The sequence below is a fragment of the Crocodylus porosus genome, unplaced genomic scaffold (assembly GCF_001723895.1).
Source record: "Crocodylus porosus isolate Cpor-Errol unplaced genomic scaffold, CroPor_comp1, whole genome shotgun sequence".
Lineage (NCBI taxonomy): Eukaryota > Metazoa > Chordata > Crocodylia > Crocodylidae > Crocodylus > Crocodylus porosus.
This window is the reverse complement of record NW_017728914.1, coordinates 10,293,700-10,311,082: the sequence shown is the minus strand read 5'-3', so window position 1 is coordinate 10,311,082 and position 17,383 is coordinate 10,293,700. Positions and strand designations below refer to the sequence as shown.

Genomic DNA, 17,383 nt, shown 5'->3' with positions numbered 1-17,383 from the left:
AGTGATTATCCCAAATAAAGTGCCACATAAATATGGCTACATTGCTTCTAGTTTAAGAAGCATCTTCATTAGGGAAGTGGGAAGTGTGTTAGCATGTGTCTCAGGAATGTAGCAAGTTCACCATGCATATCAACATTTATTCCATTTTAATTAAATTATAGAGCAAGTAGAAGTGCATCACTGTTAGATGCAAGATGCCTATGAAGCAGTGAAAAGCAGTAACAAGCAGTGACCAGGACTTGAACATCACAAATGAGACTGGGAGGAAGTAAAATTCTGGCCCTTACCATGATTTTAACAGGAGCCCAAGTGCTCAACTCCCACTGTAATTTTAGTGGAATTTGGGGACTTTGCTCCATTACACTTTGAAAATCCCTGACAAAATGGGACAACTTGACTTTCAAAGGCAATAGTGTGAAGAAACACACCTTGAAAAATCTTTGGGAATTACTCTCCTGAAAGTAGCATGGGATTTAATTATGTAACACTTTTGATAAGAAGCCATACAGATAAAACATTAAAGAGATTCTTGTCTGGGGAAGAATTACTGCAGCAAAACAATGATGCAAACTGTTTTTTAGATTTTGTCTTTACCTAGTGAATCATATTAAACATAATTATAAACAATGCATTTTAAACTTAAACTTCTTTGTGATAAAAAAAAAGAATTCACATAGGATATAAATTTTGTATTCATACACAATGCAAAATTTGTTGATACATTTCAATGGGAGTGACTAATGAAACCACTCTGCTCTAGACAGATTCTTACTGAGAGTTCATGGGTTCAATCTCTGGGCAGGGCTATTCATCAAAATTAAATGTGTTGCAAAACCACCTAGAAAAACTAAAATCTAGCCATGTCTTTCTGTAACACCATTGCTTACAAAAGATAAACTATGAGGTTGACTTTTTGACTTCATATCTGTGAGCAACTGAATGACTCTTGCGAGGCTACACATAATCGAACTTTTCCAGTTTGGGCATGTACTTGGTTAGTATTAAGAACACCCCAACACACATAATGGGAAATGGGGATGACAAAAGCTAGAGACAGAAGTTACACATAAACCAGTTTAAGTGATCAGAAACTGATTTAACCGTGTAATAGAACAGAAATTCAATGCACATAAACCACTTTCAAAATGGCTGAAACTCATTTAAATCTGGTTGAATGTAGTATCAGACTTAACTGATTTAGGTCAAACCAGTTTATAGAACTTTTGTCCCATACTCCTTCCTGGTTTAAGTTAGCTCACATTCCCTCAGCATCCCAGGATGCTTTACAGCCCAACTGTGCTGGGCTGTGCTGTCTGCTCAGGCGGAGCAGGGTTGACTCCATTCCTCCTTTCCTTATCCAGAGCACTATCATTGTTTCAGCTGGCTGAGAAGGGGGTGGGGGTGGGAGTAGGAGTAGGGGTACAGGTAACAGTAGAAAACCCTTCTCCAGAGTGCCCGCTTGCTGCTCAAGTGGCACAAGTGGGGAGGGGGGTGAGGCCAGATGCCAGTCGCCTGAGAGAAAAGAGGGGGGATTTAATCTCCTCTCCCACCCATCTCCTACTGGCACGGGACCCCAACAAGGGTCTTCCAGGTTTTCACCCTGCTTGCCACTTGAGCAGCGAGAGTTGGGGCATGGCCAGACCCTGGCCCTGGGCCTGAGGCGATGGGGGCATCACAGAGAAGCATGACCTCCAGAGGTCCTCTAGTGTCTGGTCCAGCCCCTGCCTGAGCCCTGACTACACCCTCCCATAAAAGGTTTGCTTGCAGTGCCCACAACAGAGAACACTTGCCAGGGAGGCTCTGTACTGCTGGGGAAAAAAGCCACCACGGGCTTCCTGCAGCCACTTTTCTCCTCCTGCCCCACAGCTGAGTCCAGCACTGCATCCCTCCATCTCACACTATTGCAAAACAACAGTCTTTGAAATGAGGGGCGCATTTTCTCCTCTCAGATGCACATCTTTCTGTTTGAACCAGCTTAAAATTAGGATAATCATGAACAAGATGAAGTTGAATTATACAGTAGGGCTTTGTGAAGCTTTGAGTGCTGATTCGATTCAGAGGAAATTTGGCCCGATTTGGTGGCCGAATCTCTGAATCCAAATCAAATTGGGAGACCAATAAAAAGGTCTGAATTGATTCAGAAAAGATTCAGAGAGCTTTGGAGAGATTCAGAGATCTGGGCAGTCCCCATTCGCCACCGCAGGGAGATGGACCCAGACCCCATACCAGTAAGTAGAGGGCGTCATGCTGCATGGGGGGTTTTGCCATGAGCCCCCATCCAGTGCCCACTCTCCCAGCCCCATCAACAGCTGCCCTGCCTGGCCCCAGTGTCCTGGCTCCTTAAAAAAAAAAAATTGCCCCATGCTCACTGGCTGCTGCAGCAGCCATCAGGGCTTCTTGTGGCACAGCCTTCCATGCAGTGTAAGGCAATGGGGGGGCAGCAGGGATCAACCCCCCCCAACCTGGCAGGAGTCAATGAGTGGAGGGTTTCTTCTTTTTTTTTTTTTTAAGGAGCCGGGAGCTGGGGCCAGGTGAGGCAGCCATTGGCAGGTCTGAGAGAGCGGGCAGGGGATGGAACCTGTTTGATTTGGAGATTCGGATGATTCAGTGGCAGCCAAATCTCCGAATCAGATTTTGCCAAATCAATTCGGGGCAGTGATTCGAATCACCGAATCAAATCACTGTCCCCTGAATCAGTCGAATCTGAACCCAAAGCGAATACTAGCCGCTTTGCACAGGCCTATTATACAGCACTGTGGAGGACAGTTATTTTTTATATAAATCAGACACAAGTTTGGGTAAAGAAAAGATGTGTCAATAGGATTAGAAATCTGAGCTGTTTAATAAAAGTTTATCTGTGAGATATACATGGTGCAAGTGATAAGGGCATTGTTTGATAAGTTTTCTGGGACCAGCATCACCAGTGTGAGTGGCTGGTAGTCTAATGGTTCAAGTGGCTGGTTTGTAGACTGGGGTAGCAAGCAGAGGCACTGAAAAAAATCATGGGAGTTTTAAGTTTGCTTTGTCAACTTTAAGGTTACACCCTAGCTAGAGGATACAGTGCTTTTTTAAGAACTTGTATAGGAGGTACACAACAGAGTAAACATAGACAGTCAAAAAGCTTGAGGCTGAATTGATTCAGCCTTTGCAGGTTCGTCTAATCTGCAGGGATTGAACTGATAAACAAATGAACACACATTCACTTTTGATTCAGGAAATGCAGCCACATGCCTGCAGTGGCTCAAGTCAGAAGCCAGGGGTGCTAGAGCACATCTGCCAGCTAGAGCCAAAGGGGAAGGAAGAGAGGAAACCCTGCTGGAGCAGAGGGGGCATGGCCAGGCACCAGGCCATGGTCTGACTGGGCAGGGAAGGTAGTACCATTGAATTCATAAAAGCTTGAACAAAAATAGCTCTTTCTCTGAAAAACTATACACTGAAAAGCTATAAACGTGGCCTGGGCTGCCTGTTCGCTTACTCTTCCTGCTGCCCCACAGGTATCCGGGATTTGCAGTCCACAATCAGAGCAGCAGGACTCTCAGTATTGCTTGTCACTTCCTCTTCCTGCTTCCAGGTCCCTCTGGGATTTACAGTCCACAGTTGCAGCCAGCACTAAGTTTTTAGGAGGGCAGGGCCAGTCTGTACTCAGGGGAAGGTGAGTTGAACCCCACTTCTTGGCCCTAGACCTAAACTGAGGTTTGCCTTGGTTTGGTGGGAAGCAGGGAAGCAGTGAGGCGAGGAAGCAGTGAGCCAGCCCTCACTGTTCCAGATAGGGAGCAGAGAGGCAAGGCCAGCCATGCTTTCTGGAGTAGACAGCACAGCCTAGCCCAGGGCTGCAAAGCATGCTGGGATGTTGGGGGACTGTGATTTAACTTGAACCAGGAAGGGGTCTGGGACAGAAGTTTCATAAACTGATTTGACCTAAATTACTTAAGTCTGATACTACATTCAACCAGGTTTATCTTAAACCCGTTTAAGCTGTTTTGAAACTGGTTTGTGTGCACTGAGCTTCTGTTCTGTTACACGTTTAAACCAGTTTCTGATCACTTAAACTGGTTTATGTGTAACTTCTGTCCCTAGCCATAGTGCTCAGACTTTTTAGCATTACACCGGGGTTGTGAAACTTCCAAGTGTCTGGAGAAGTCAAGCACTGCAAGCCATATGCCACACAGGCGGCACCAGGGCAAGCAACAGGCCCTGTGGTGCTCTGCATGCATGCAGAGCCATCTCAGCCCCTGTTGGCCATCCGCCTCCTCCTTTCTCCTCTCTCCCCCTTCTTTCCTTTCCCTGCTGCAGCCCATACCTTTGCAGCCCCCAGATTTACCTCCCTGACTGCTGTGCACACCATACTGTCATGCCATCTGGGAAGGGGCAGGAAGGAGGGAGAAGAAGCCCAGAGACTCTGGGTGCTGTTGCAGCTGGAGTGATAGGGGAAGTAACTTAACCTCTCACAATCTGCATGTGGCCTATGAACTGCAAGTTGGACAGCATTACTTTAAAGAGAACTAAATTTCCTAACATGGGCATAGCCAACTTGAAGAGTATTTGGTTTAGGATGGTTGATAGTATGCTAACACTGGCTTTATTTAAAAAAAAGTAATAAAAAAATAGATGAACTTTTCCACATGTCTTTGGAGATACAATATCTACACAATCCTACTGAAAACAACATTAAAAAGTGCTACATTTGAAATGCAAAATACTTCTAGTAAAAACATCTTTTCATGTATTTTCAGCAGCTCTGTAAGAGAAGTCAGACCTATCTAGATCTCAGCTGTTGATCTTTCCATTTCAAAATATACCACTGCTGCAGCTATTACAAAAGCTTTGACTAACAAAGAAAAGACTAATTCTGTTTATGCTAACAAAATGCAACTTTCCAACTTCAATAGTTCATTTGAGAGATTGTCATTTATAATGTAGCATGACCCCAGTATCCATTCAGAAGTGAGAACTGATAGACAGATAGTGACCTATGTATCTATCTATAGGTCTGTCTATAGGTCTATATATAGATAGATAAGATAGTTATATGTATATTTTTGTTCTGTATGGAGACACTGAGACAGAGAGATATAAATGACTTGCCACCTCAGACCTCAGAAACCACAGACCTCAGATTCAAATTTTGGTCTGGGTCTAGATAAGTGATTAAAGTATTCAAGTTCTGTCCTTTGGTCTTCTCAAAGGCTTAAAAGGAGGGAAAAGTGATGAAGAATTTAGAACAGGTATTTAGATTGCATTTTCATATGGAAAGCCCAAATGTATTTCATGTTCATGGAGAACTTGAATACTTTAATCACTTATCTAGACCCAGACCAAAATTTGAATACTGAATTGCTTGTCTTTTGAGGGACTAGTTTTCAGTGTTTAGTTCAAAGCTTATCCCTGTGTTTTCATTCCAGGCCTTATCCAAAATTCAAATTTTGTAAGATCTTGCAAATTTTATGAATTATCTGTCATTCAATATAGAAGTAGCATGGTCCAATGAATAAATCCAAGGTCTGTGGTTTCTGGGAGGCAAGTCACTTATATCTCTCTGTCTCAACACCCCCATACCAAATAGGAAAGTAATACTTACCTTACTATGGACAAAATCTGTATATGGACCCCAAAGGTTTTAACATAATCTCATATGAATTTAAAACCCAGATTTAGCTTCTGATCAAAAACTTAATCTATATCCTATACCAGATACAATGTTTAAGTATAATTATTTATTTTCCAGTAAATATTTTACACTGTGCTTATACTATACTAAATGTATGTTATACACTGCTTGGTCAGCATAAATACATGGTCAGCATAAGTGAGATTGAATCAGAGTCCTTTATCTCCACTTGGAAATGAAATGACACCTTCCATATTGGGAAGACTGGCTTCAAAAGGTATATGTAGAACTCAAAAGATAAACATGCCACACACCATTTGTTCTGGTTTTCCTCAGAGTTTACTTTAAATAAAGTGTAGATATGGTTTTCCTAGGTAAACTGTTCACCTTAGGGAGTCATAAAAGCCACATTGGCCCAACATAATCATTGCAGACTGTCTGTTGAGAAGTATGAGCTGCCAAAAGTGTAAGATACACACAGCTCAAATGAATGGTAATAAGTAGAATCCATAAAATAAATAAGACCTGTCTAGGGTATAATTTGCATTGTGGACAATTGAGTTTTACAGTTGTGCTCTGCTGTTTCTGAGGCAGCAGCATGATAAACTGAATCTTGTACCAGCTACATAACTGTGGGAGTCTCAGTTACTAGCTGAACCAAACATTTGCCTCTGTAGCACTAAGAAAATTGATGCCTTTAACAGGTTAGAAGTTGAGTCGCCAACAAAATCATAAGAAATTGGAAATGAAGTGATATAGATTTCCCTGGTACTGACATATCTCTGGAGAGTGTCTATGTTTGGGACCTTTCCAGAAACAGGAAGTGCTGTGTATGAATTGCATATACTGTACTGTATTTTGTATGACTGTCTGTGCTTCCTGATGTTTCTTAGTGCAGGGGTTTCTGCTTAGTGCCTTCCTGATGTTCCTTAGTGCACAGCAGTTTCATCAAGCCTTTGGTCAGGAACATAATCCCCTATTATAACATTGTCTCTATGGGAAAATCAGATTCAACTTACATCCTTTCGACTTACAGCGCTTTTCCAGGAACGTAACCCGCTGTAAGTGCAAGGGCTGCCTGTACTTTATCAAGGAACAAAATTTTATATGCTGAGGTCCAAGCAGATACGTGGTAGGAGATGTGTCCAGAACACATTGGTGTTCCTCTGTTTTTAAAAAAAACTTCACACTCCTGAATGGATAGTGATCTATCTATCTATCTATCCATATATCTATCACTGGACCATAAGGCAATCTAAAATTCACATACACAGTGCTAGAAGATTGAGAGTTGATACAATTAACAGAAGAAGAAATTGTCACCTCTGTTCAATCAGTTTGTCCTAAGAAAATATTCTGACAACAAACAACCACATGTTCAAGTATTTCTTTGACTGAATATGAAGAAATTTTTCAAATGAGAACTATAAAAAGCTGTGCAATTTCAGGTCGCTGACATAATCTATGCTGTTTCAGTGATTGTATCAACAGTGAGACTAATGCAGTGATAAAGTACTTACAGATGTGAAAGGGACACAAGGTCATTGAAGGAACCTTCTGGAACGCTGGAAATGTCATTACCATGAAGAGTTCTAGAACAGGTAAAAAGCAAGATGTCAGAACAATGCAGTGCCACCGGTGTCGCTTCTGCCACTTCGAAGAGAGTGAGCTTTGGAATGGAAACTGAACTGCCCCTTCTCCAGAGACCCCGCTAGTGAAATCACCCACTAGAGCTCATGCTTTCTTATGCCCTATTCCATGTGACACTGATATAAAGAATTCTACCAATCTTTAAAGCTGTTAAAATTAGCTTGTTATTTGAAAGGCACTCTTTCTTGCTCATTATTTCCTTTAAAAAGCATTGCTTCAAAATACCCGCAACTGCAGATCTTCGTTCCTGCACATAATTCTGGCTGAAAACACAAAGGAAGGATGGGAGCAAAAAGCACAAATTGTGAAAGACGAAATTAAATATTGACTTTAATGGAACTCCAGGAGGGAGTTAAGGACCAGCGTGGGCACGTATATTAGCAGTTTCAGGTCCCAAGTTCCCACACCAGCAATAGAAAATACCAGTCTGTACAGATGGACACATTTACACTTCCAGGAAAAAAAAAACTTGGAACTCAGCTGCTTGACGTACTCGTCCGTGATAAACAAGGAAGCTAGCACATTTTGAGTTTGAACTGAGTTTAAACACAACCTTTCCCAGAGGGTTTTCAGTTATTGCCCAGACCATTTGAACAGGCATTTTATCAGCCACTCTAAGAACTATATCTTTTTAAAATATATGTACAGGTGGGAGCATTTTCTGATTGTCTGATGAATGTGCTATTTGAATCCTTCAGGATAAACGGCATTACAATGAAAGTATCATTACTTACTATTACAGGTATATGTAGTTTGAGATATTAATCAAAGATCCCAATCTGGTTGGACATTAGGTGTTAAGTCCTATACAAAACAAACCAAAAAACCCAGAAAGAGCACAAGCCACCTCCTAAACAAGGGAGCTTATAATTTAATTGGAAAAGGTGACCCAAATGAGCGCGGCAAGTAAAAGTAAATGAAGGTGCGAGTAGAAAAAGCCTCTATCTATGGCATTGCTTCAATGGTTCAATGTCTAAATACTTATTTTAAATGTATAACAGCGACTAGTATATCTGCTGTACCCCCACCTTCATAAATGTTTAGTATTAATGGACTTCTTCCTTGAGGACCAAAAAAGGCTTTAAATACCTTTCACATCAAAAAGTCTGCTATAATCTTCTGTAATGGTGTGCAGAACAGAAAGTTAGTATGCGCGTATTTTATAATAATACTTATACAGGACTTATTTCTTTTCTAATTTGTCCTGATATTTATGGTATACAGTGACTGCTTCCTCTTTCTCACCGTGCTGGTTTATAGATGTTAGCTATGTTGCATATAAAATTCACTTAAAAGAGCTATCTGGGCCCCTAAGGAGAAAACAGTATCCCTAAATGAAAACAAACGGTCTCTTTTTACATCCTGCCCTTCCCGTAGTAGCGCTGGTGAAAAAACAACCATAGCCTGCAGTGCACCTTTAAAAAATGTTTACTTATCATCCAGACATTCACAATGATGCTATTCCAGGACAATTCCTATCTTGTTGCCTTGCAAAGATTTGCAACAGAAGATTCATCAATAGCACACAGAGAGGCATATAATCCTTCCACCTTCACTTTTTGCTGCTTCAGGATCTTACAAATGAATAGCCCTGTGTTTCTACTGCTTTGATGCTGAAACATCACTGGAAGAGTGTTAAGAGTTTGGCTCACAAAGGATCACTTTTGGCATGAATAAGCAGGGACAGACCTTTAATATTTACCTTGCCTGGAGGAATGAGCACACCAGTGCTGGGAACACATTAAAAATATTACAGCAGCTCATTACCTTCCAGTCCTTATATAAGAAATAGTTTTATTGGTGCGGAGACTGCAAAATGAGGCCTCCTTATAGCTTTATCTACTCAAAACCCAGAAGAGAATTAATTACCATATTTAAATAAGAATGGCCTCCTTCTGATGTTACATTCTGATCTCTGCCATTATTGTTAGGCACCTATGAGAGGTTTCCATCTCATTTGCCGGCAACACTGCAGTTCAAATAGAACCTTTAGAATGATTTCTGGTGACATCTTAGTCCTCCTTATTTTGTAAATATTTGCATTTTGCTTCACTTCTGGGCTATATCATTGAACCCCTTTAGTAAGCTACAGGTAAGCTAGCAAATGACAAATCCATTTAGTTAGGAAAAAGTAAAAAATTAACATTTTAAGATCTGGATTGCCAATGGGATGCTCTAAGTGTGCATTGGAAAGGCTGATGTATGTGTCATGGATACCAGAAAGCACATCTTAATAGAAAAATTATGTCAACATTATTAACACCTGGGTAACTAAACTGACAAAAATGTTTTAAAGACAGGGGAACCACAATAGAGAGCTCCATACTTTTCTGGAAAATATGTATTAAAGACTGGCACATTCCTCATGATGATGGTTATGTTCTGCATCTGAACAGATCGCACAGTATGGAAAACCATCCTTAATTAATAAAACTGAAAATCCAAATTTCTTTTTTTTCCCTACATATGTGCATTTACTAACTTTTTACAGGGTCCTTGAATAAGCAAAAGATGACAAAACACGTGTTTTTGTTTATCGTTCATTCCAGGTTCTCACGCACATGTCTGTTGTTTTATTTAGTTAGGTGGCAATCCCTGCAGGGGAAAGTTAAGTCAGTAAACAATAAACTATTTTTCAGTGCATGGAAATGTTTCTTTTGGCCTTAACTGAAAATTTGGTTGAGCCTCTAATGACTATAGGGCCCCAGTTTTATAAAGACCAACAGACAAGCTTAACAGTAAAGATATGAACAGTCCCATAAACCTCAGCTGGACCCTTCATATACTTAAAGAAGAGAATATGCATATACACTTGCAGTACAGGGGTCTGAGTAGGAAAGACAAAGGAAGCAGGAGAGAGAGAAGCAGAACCAGAAGCTCATGTAATTAGATCGTCCATTCATGGTTATTCTGCTTTTCAGATGCACGTTTTCTGTTTATTGACAGAGCAAAGATAAGGAAAGCAGGAGGAATTGGGAAGACACTGGGTGCATGCATGAAAGAGGTCCGTTATCTTTAAAAGTAAGCATGGTTCAAGACGAGGAGATATGTATGTACTTTTTATTAAAAAAATAAAATAAAAATTGAAAATGTGGAAATTGTTTTGCTGATGTTTTCTCTTTTAAATTCTCCTGAGAACATGGATAATAAATAAGTGACAATAACAGATTGCACACTGTCACTCGGAAGCACTTTTTCCCCTCTGGAGAATTGATTTTTAATAACAACGTAGATGACATGTGGCAAGAGTTGTAGCTGACACCAGAGTTTTGTAGGCCATAATAAATCAAATCAATCTGGAGGTTTCCAAATGTATAGAGCACAGACAGAGTCCCATTTGGGCTTCATTTCACTGGTGTTGTTCTGCACAGGACTGAGAGGGCTCAGTGTTATCTCCCTTGAAGCAGGAGGCTCTTTTAAGATTTGATTAAGCAGGTCTTCTAAGAAAGTCAAGAGCTAGCATCTGAGACTCTAAAATCTATCCTTTGTTTGTGTCACAGTCCAGGTTAGCCTGCAGGAGCTAATACAGAATTTAACTCAGCTACTAAACTCCCTGGAGTCATCAACAACTGAGAATAGAAACATGGCTAGGAGTACATTCCCAACGGTCAGAAAGGGCTTCCAGCAGTTATGAATCCAAGCACTCACCCTCAGCCACCTGAGCTTTTCACAACTTGCTGTGTAGTAATATTTACCTCTTCTACAGCAATTCTGCAGCACAGCACTCTCTGAGCACATTGCAGATACTCAGGGCCAAGAACCCACATTTCTAAATGAAGTCAATGAGATTTGCAAGTGCTCAGTACCTCTGAGACCCAGGCCTCACTTAATTAAGCCTCAGTATACCAGTGATATAGCTATGAATTAATCCCATTTTACAGATGAGGAAGCCGAGGTACACTGATTAAATTTGCTCAAGGTCGCATAGGAAATCTGTGACATGGCTTAGAAACTGATACCCAGAAATGTGCCTTAACATCAATCACCCCTGCTTCATTTAATCCCCAAGTGAACCCACAAACACTGTCTGAAACCCTTACAACAACCAACTTTCAACCATTAATCTTTTTCCTTTTCCCATTTTAGCTTTAATATTCGATGCCAAAAATGCAAGAATAACCATAAACCACAAAGGTTGGTGACCTTTTGTCAACAGTGGCCACAGTTTACAACCCAGCCCCCAGCATGGGCCGCAAGTCTCTGCCCCTCCCCTCACTCTGGAGCAGCCAGCTGCCTGCACTTAACCTCGCTGCTCATCCCTTCTGCGGTGAGAGTAAGCACAGACATAGCAGAGCAGCATGGTCTATAACAAAAAGGAGTGCTGTGGCGGGGATGGCACAGAGGAGCTCTGTAAAACCAATTGTTTGTGCCAGAGTGGACCTTCACAGACCAGATCTGGCCCTGGTCATAGGTTTCTGGCCCCCAATATACAACACTAATCTACAAGGGCACAGTACCAAAGTAAAGAAGAGACTACAATTTCTCCACTTCATCCCCTCTATGATGCAGAATGCAAAAAACACACCAGGTAAATATACTAGAAGCTTGCATACAAGTAATTGGGAGCAGAAGACAGCAACTGGATTGCCTGAGGGATAAACAACAGAAGATGGAGCTTTTCAGTGCCAGGCTACTGGTCTAGATGGCCCAGCTAAATGGGTACCAGTGTGGAATAGTTAGTTTGCTTTAAATTCACACACTAACTTATTTGCAATCACTTTCTTGTTTATGTAGAGCCTCTGCTAAAAAGAATAAAAATAAAGCTACATATCTTTACTGCTCTCAAATTAAGCTTGAATGTCATATTGCTCCCTATGCATGAGAACTTATCCAAAAGGGAAAAAAATACTGTCCTGGAAAGGCCTGTAACCTTATCACTCATTATCAATAGAAAAGTTTTGCTGATTGTTCCTGGGCTTCTCATTTGCATCTATACAACAAAGAAAGTAAGAAAAAAAAAAGAAAACTCTGCTTCCTTTCTATACACTATGCTGGTCACTTTGCATGGACTCCCAACAATTTTTCCAAACATTATACTCAGGCATTAAAAGCTACTACAAAGTTATATTAGTATTTTTGTAGTGTTACTTTTCCACGGAAGTAGTAGCTTTGCTTGGCACAAATAAGCTATACAACGACGGACAGAAAAGTAAGTGGTCGGTGTGGCTGCAAATGGGCAGTCATATGTGTTTATTATAAAACATTTTGAGGACTTCTATTTTATAATGCCTAATTCATGATTATATATGGCTAGTAAGTAATTTACGATAATAAAAGAGGGGATAAATACAGGCTTATAGGTGGTGATAATAAATATCAGGTGCAGGACATCCTTTTAAATGAGGTAAGATCACAAGAATATACTCTAAACAGAAAAAAAAATGTTTTTATTGCACTTGATAGCAAGGAAGCAGAGTAATAAAGTTCAGGTGACAAGCATTAAACTGGGGCAAGAGGAAGAGAGGTATGAATTGCTTGGCACAATAAAATTGCAACAAACATTGTAATGTCATTATCTAAATGGTGGATCTTCACTTCTGTCTGATCTTAACAGACCTGGAAGGTTTTCTTGTTTGTCACAGTAATTCATGGAGGTCAGAGGTAATGAATTGTGCAACAAAAAATGAAGGACACAACCAGATGCTGTTGCCATTCTTTTCCTGATATTTGAATTTTCCTGCTGTTTCTTGTTTTCTACTGAGTACCAGGTAAACAAAATGTCTTGTGTGACAGAGCTATGGGAATTAAATTTTAAAAAAAGCTCACCTGCCTTCAGATTTCAGTCAGCCTAAAGTCACTATAGAGCCAATGATTTCAATCCTACACTAGCCACAGTAGGTACAAGATGGCACCATAGTATGCATCATGTCCCAATATGCTATAACATGACACACAGGCATTTTTGCAACCAACAGTTGCAGTCTGGAGTTAGACAGTTACCTTCTAAATCTGCATTATCACACAGCTGGCCAGCTTAACCATTATAGTGAAAAGAGCCACCTTCCTGGAGTCGACATTCCTGAGCATGACAGAACAGGCACATCTTGTATTTCTCACAGCTGACAGCACTACAACCCTGATTAATGAGCCTGACTAATTTCATTCCCCCCACCCCTTCCCTTTTTTCCCCTTTAGTTTGTTTTGGATTATATTGGTTTCTGGGTACTTTACTTTTTCATGCTTTCATAGAATTCTGTGGGGTTGAAAATTTATATGGCTTGACAGAAGTTCAAGCTGTACTAAAATCCTAATTCCTTATCAGATCAATATTCCATCTTTAGCTTTCTGAAGCATCCAATATAAAAATATATACAAATGCTATTATTCAATTAATTCTGTAAGACCTATGGGAATAAATGGAAAGAAATGTATTCCTCCATTTAGTGGAGGCAGCTACCACTTGGTCTTCGGATAGAATCTGCTATTGAAAAAGCATGCTATATGCCATCTCACAGAGACCCTTTTCTTGTTCATTCATAACCCCATAATAGCAAAGTGAGGGCATTCATCCTGGAAGTATATGGTTGCTCTTTGCTTATGGACAAGGTTAGTATTCACCTGCATCAATCAGTACAGGATGCATTGCATCTAAGTACAAGTACATTGAAGCTAATTGTGTGAAAATATTTATGGTGTACTGAATCAAGTAAAAGCCATCTGCTCGTTAAAAACCCTGCTGTCATCTACAGCATCCTAATAAGCTGTAACCCAGACACACTAAATAAGTAATACTTACAGCACTCGAAGAGACTTGAGCCCATTAAATGCATGGACTGGAATGCACCGGAGTCTGTTATAGCTCAAGATCCTAGGAGAATCAGATAATGTGGTTGCAACGTTATATTTTCTTTGATTATTTTGCTATTAATTCATTTAAAAAGCAGCATGGAAAGCCACCAACTTAAAAACTAGAAAAGCATTCATTGTTTAATGCACCTGATAATGTAACAAACAGAAAATAGAACTGATGGCAAACTTCCGATTACTTACAGTGTTGATAGCTGAGTCATGTTGCTGAAGGTGTAATTGGCCAACATGCTGATGCTGTTGTTGCTCAAGTCACTAAAGAAATACACACAGCAGATATGTCATTTATACAAATGACTTTAAATACAAGGCTTTTAAAATTGTTAAATCAGACCCCAGAAGCAATTACTTTGAGCAATTTCACAGCCAGCCATTATTATCAATTACCATCATCTTCCATAATCAATGTTGGAAGAGTGCTAAAGCCAGTCACCTTGGACTATTTCCCAAAGATGCTATTTTAAATATTTTCAGGATGCAAAACAATGCCAATGCACAGGAGCAAGAACTGGCAGGGGAAAAAAGATTCCAGGAGAGATGCAGAAGTAAAAAGATGAGAAAAAAACAGCTGCTCACTCAATTTATCTGGCTACCATTTCTATGTATGTGGTGTGTGTATATATTTTACACATATGAACAGAAGATCCCTAAAGCAGGGATGTATAGATAACTGATTTTTCATTTTGATGGCTGAACTGGAAAAAAAAAAAAAATCAGAAAAAAGCTTTTTTGGGTTTTTCTCATGGTTTAAAAAAGTAAAACATTTTGTTTTTTAAAAAAAGTCAAATGAAATGTTTAGATTATTTCAAAATATGTCCCCCCCTTTCTTTTCTTATTTTTCTTTTTGCTCAAAACAGTGTGTCAAATATGACCAAATAAAACTATTCACAAACATTTCAGTTCTGTCATGGGTATAACAGGGTGAACAGTTTTTTTGGATCCGTTTTGAATCTACAAGCACAACTACTCCACTGCTCATAAATTACAGTAAAAAAGGTTTTGCTTATCTCCTTCATTTTCAGTGCCATGATATCCAAAACAATTGCTTGCAGCAGAGGTTCCCAAACTGTGGTCAGTGGACCACAACTAGTCTACAAACTCCATTCAGGTGGTCCACAGAAAGGTTGCAGAACAATTAAGAATGTTTATATTTGGCCCTGCACTTGATTTATTTTTTCTCAGAAAGGAGATGAAGTGGTCCGCCAAAACTCTCAGCAATTTTCAAGTGGTCCACAAAAAAAAAGTTTGAGAACCACTGGCTTAAAGGATTCATGATTTCTGCCATGTTGATAGTCTTTCCAGCTATAACTCAGTATTTTATGGATAAACCTGCCAATTTCAGCTGAAGCCACATTGTTGCACATTGATGTAACAGTTTTGAGAACAGCCAAAGGAAATGGTTGCCTACATCAATGGTCTCCAAACTGTTTTAATCGTGCACCCCTATCAGTAACAATTTTTTGAGCATGCACCTCCAATATATGTATATTTATTTATTTATAAATTATAAACACATGACACGTGACCGCCTGACATACGGACTGAGTGAGGCACCAGTGTCAATCCATATTTTAAATATTAGTAAAGCTTAATTTCTTTCTTATTTTTTTTAGATAAACAATAAATATAAAAAGTTCGAATATTTTCTTCCCGGACCCCAATGGATCGTCTTGCGCACCCCCCTGGGGTGCATGCACCCACTTTGGAGACCACTGGCCTACATGATAAGCTCCAAGAAATGAGTTCAGAAGCATAAATCTTTAGATTTCACTCATGACACGATGGAGGGAATCATCAAATTCTATTGGCATTAAAACCATGAATTTCTTACATCAGTGTGAGGTGCCTGAAGCTGGACAGTCCCTTTGGTACAGCTGTTAAATGATTTCCTTCCAGGTATCTGAAAAGTGTCACATTTTGATAATTAGGTAAAAATAGTAACAAGAACTTTTGCCCAATGAGGCTGCATCACTTCAACATATAGTGACAGTTAACATTTATCAACACTTAAAAAAACCCACCCTGTAAATAGTGCTGAATTTTTTGACTTATCACTGCTTTAAAATCATTGTAAAAGTCTTCTCAAATCTTTTAGATTGGCATACCAAAACTAACATTATATACACATTTAAAGCACCAGAGTAACTTGCCGGTGTTGTTTACTCCACACATTTGAAGTGAATACAGCAAAGACCTCTGACCTACAACGACCATGAAACATCATTTAGGCCTTCATAAAAGATACTTGTAGAAGAAGGGAAAAAATTATATGTGGTCTGTCCTTGCTATGAGGTTATATTTAATTGACGTTTCTACTAGGAACTCCAAATGCTAATTGACCCCATTAAGACAGTTTCTGTCCTCTGACTGAGAATTTCTTGTATAGGCAGAGTTCAAACAAATGCTAGTTTGATATGTTGCTTTGTTTCATATTTGTACATCAGAACCTCATTTACTTCACCAGTACAAACTGAAACACTTGATTGTTTTCACCCCACATCTCATTTAAATTTTTATGGAAGCATCTATTTCAGGATTCTTTTCTTTTTTTTTTTCCCTTTCTTTTGCAAAATGCAACAGAGGAAGAACTTCAGACCCTATCTAAACATTACACTTAAGGATTGATTAACCGTTATTTGTACCTTAAGTGGTCACCCAAGCACATGCTCAATCAATTAATTGTGTGATAAAAAGAGGAATAAATTACAAAGCTAGTCCATAAATGTGGAATAATTAGGTAGCTGCTTCCTGTCACACCATTAGTTGAATGTGCGGCCAGGGGACCTTGCAACTAGAAGCCCCGTCAGCTGATTGAAGTTCCCAAGGAAGGGAGGGAGGAGGCGGGGGGAGACGTGTATCCCCAAGCCTAGGAGCTTCCAAATGACACTGGATCCCAGCCCCCATGGCTGGTAGCCCCTCGCACTGGCAATAACATTTGATGGGATCTAATTCACAATCCCACAATCACGCTTCCTGCCATGCATGTGTGGCATGGCAGGAAGCGCAACTGTGTGGATCATGCATCAAATCCTATTGCATCTTTGCCTGCATATCTACAGGGGCCCTCAGAGACACGTATCAACATTCAATGTCTAACACCTATTTCTATCTTTAAAAAAATTCAGTAAGCTTATTTATTATAAATATACAGTATACTGCATTTTAAAGTTAGTTACACTCATGGATCATTTAAACAAGGGGGTTGTTTAATTAAAAAAAACACAGGAGTTCAGTCTGTTCACTGCAATTTGCTCTGCACAGGAGTACATGTTGATGTACATATTATATTGTCAAGTACATGACATATTATATTGTCAT

General features: G+C 39.8%; 1 protein-coding gene across 5 annotated transcripts in view; it reads right to left on the bottom strand.

Annotated features, from left to right (window-relative positions):
• SLIT3 (slit guidance ligand 3) overlaps positions 1–17,383 on the bottom strand; it is a 938,430-nt gene that overhangs the window by 133,720 nt on the left and 787,327 nt on the right. For all 5 annotated transcript variants that reach the window (XM_019534858.1, XM_019534861.1, XM_019534859.1 and 2 more), the window contains 4 exons: positions 15,897–15,965; positions 14,249–14,320; positions 13,995–14,066; positions 7,129–7,200 (listed from right to left, as the gene is read on the bottom strand). In XM_019534858.1, coding sequence (XP_019390403.1) covers positions 7,129–7,200; positions 13,995–14,066; positions 14,249–14,320; positions 15,897–15,965 — 285 coding nt within the window. The remainder of the gene's footprint in view (positions 1–7,128; positions 7,201–13,994; positions 14,067–14,248; positions 14,321–15,896; positions 15,966–17,383) is intronic.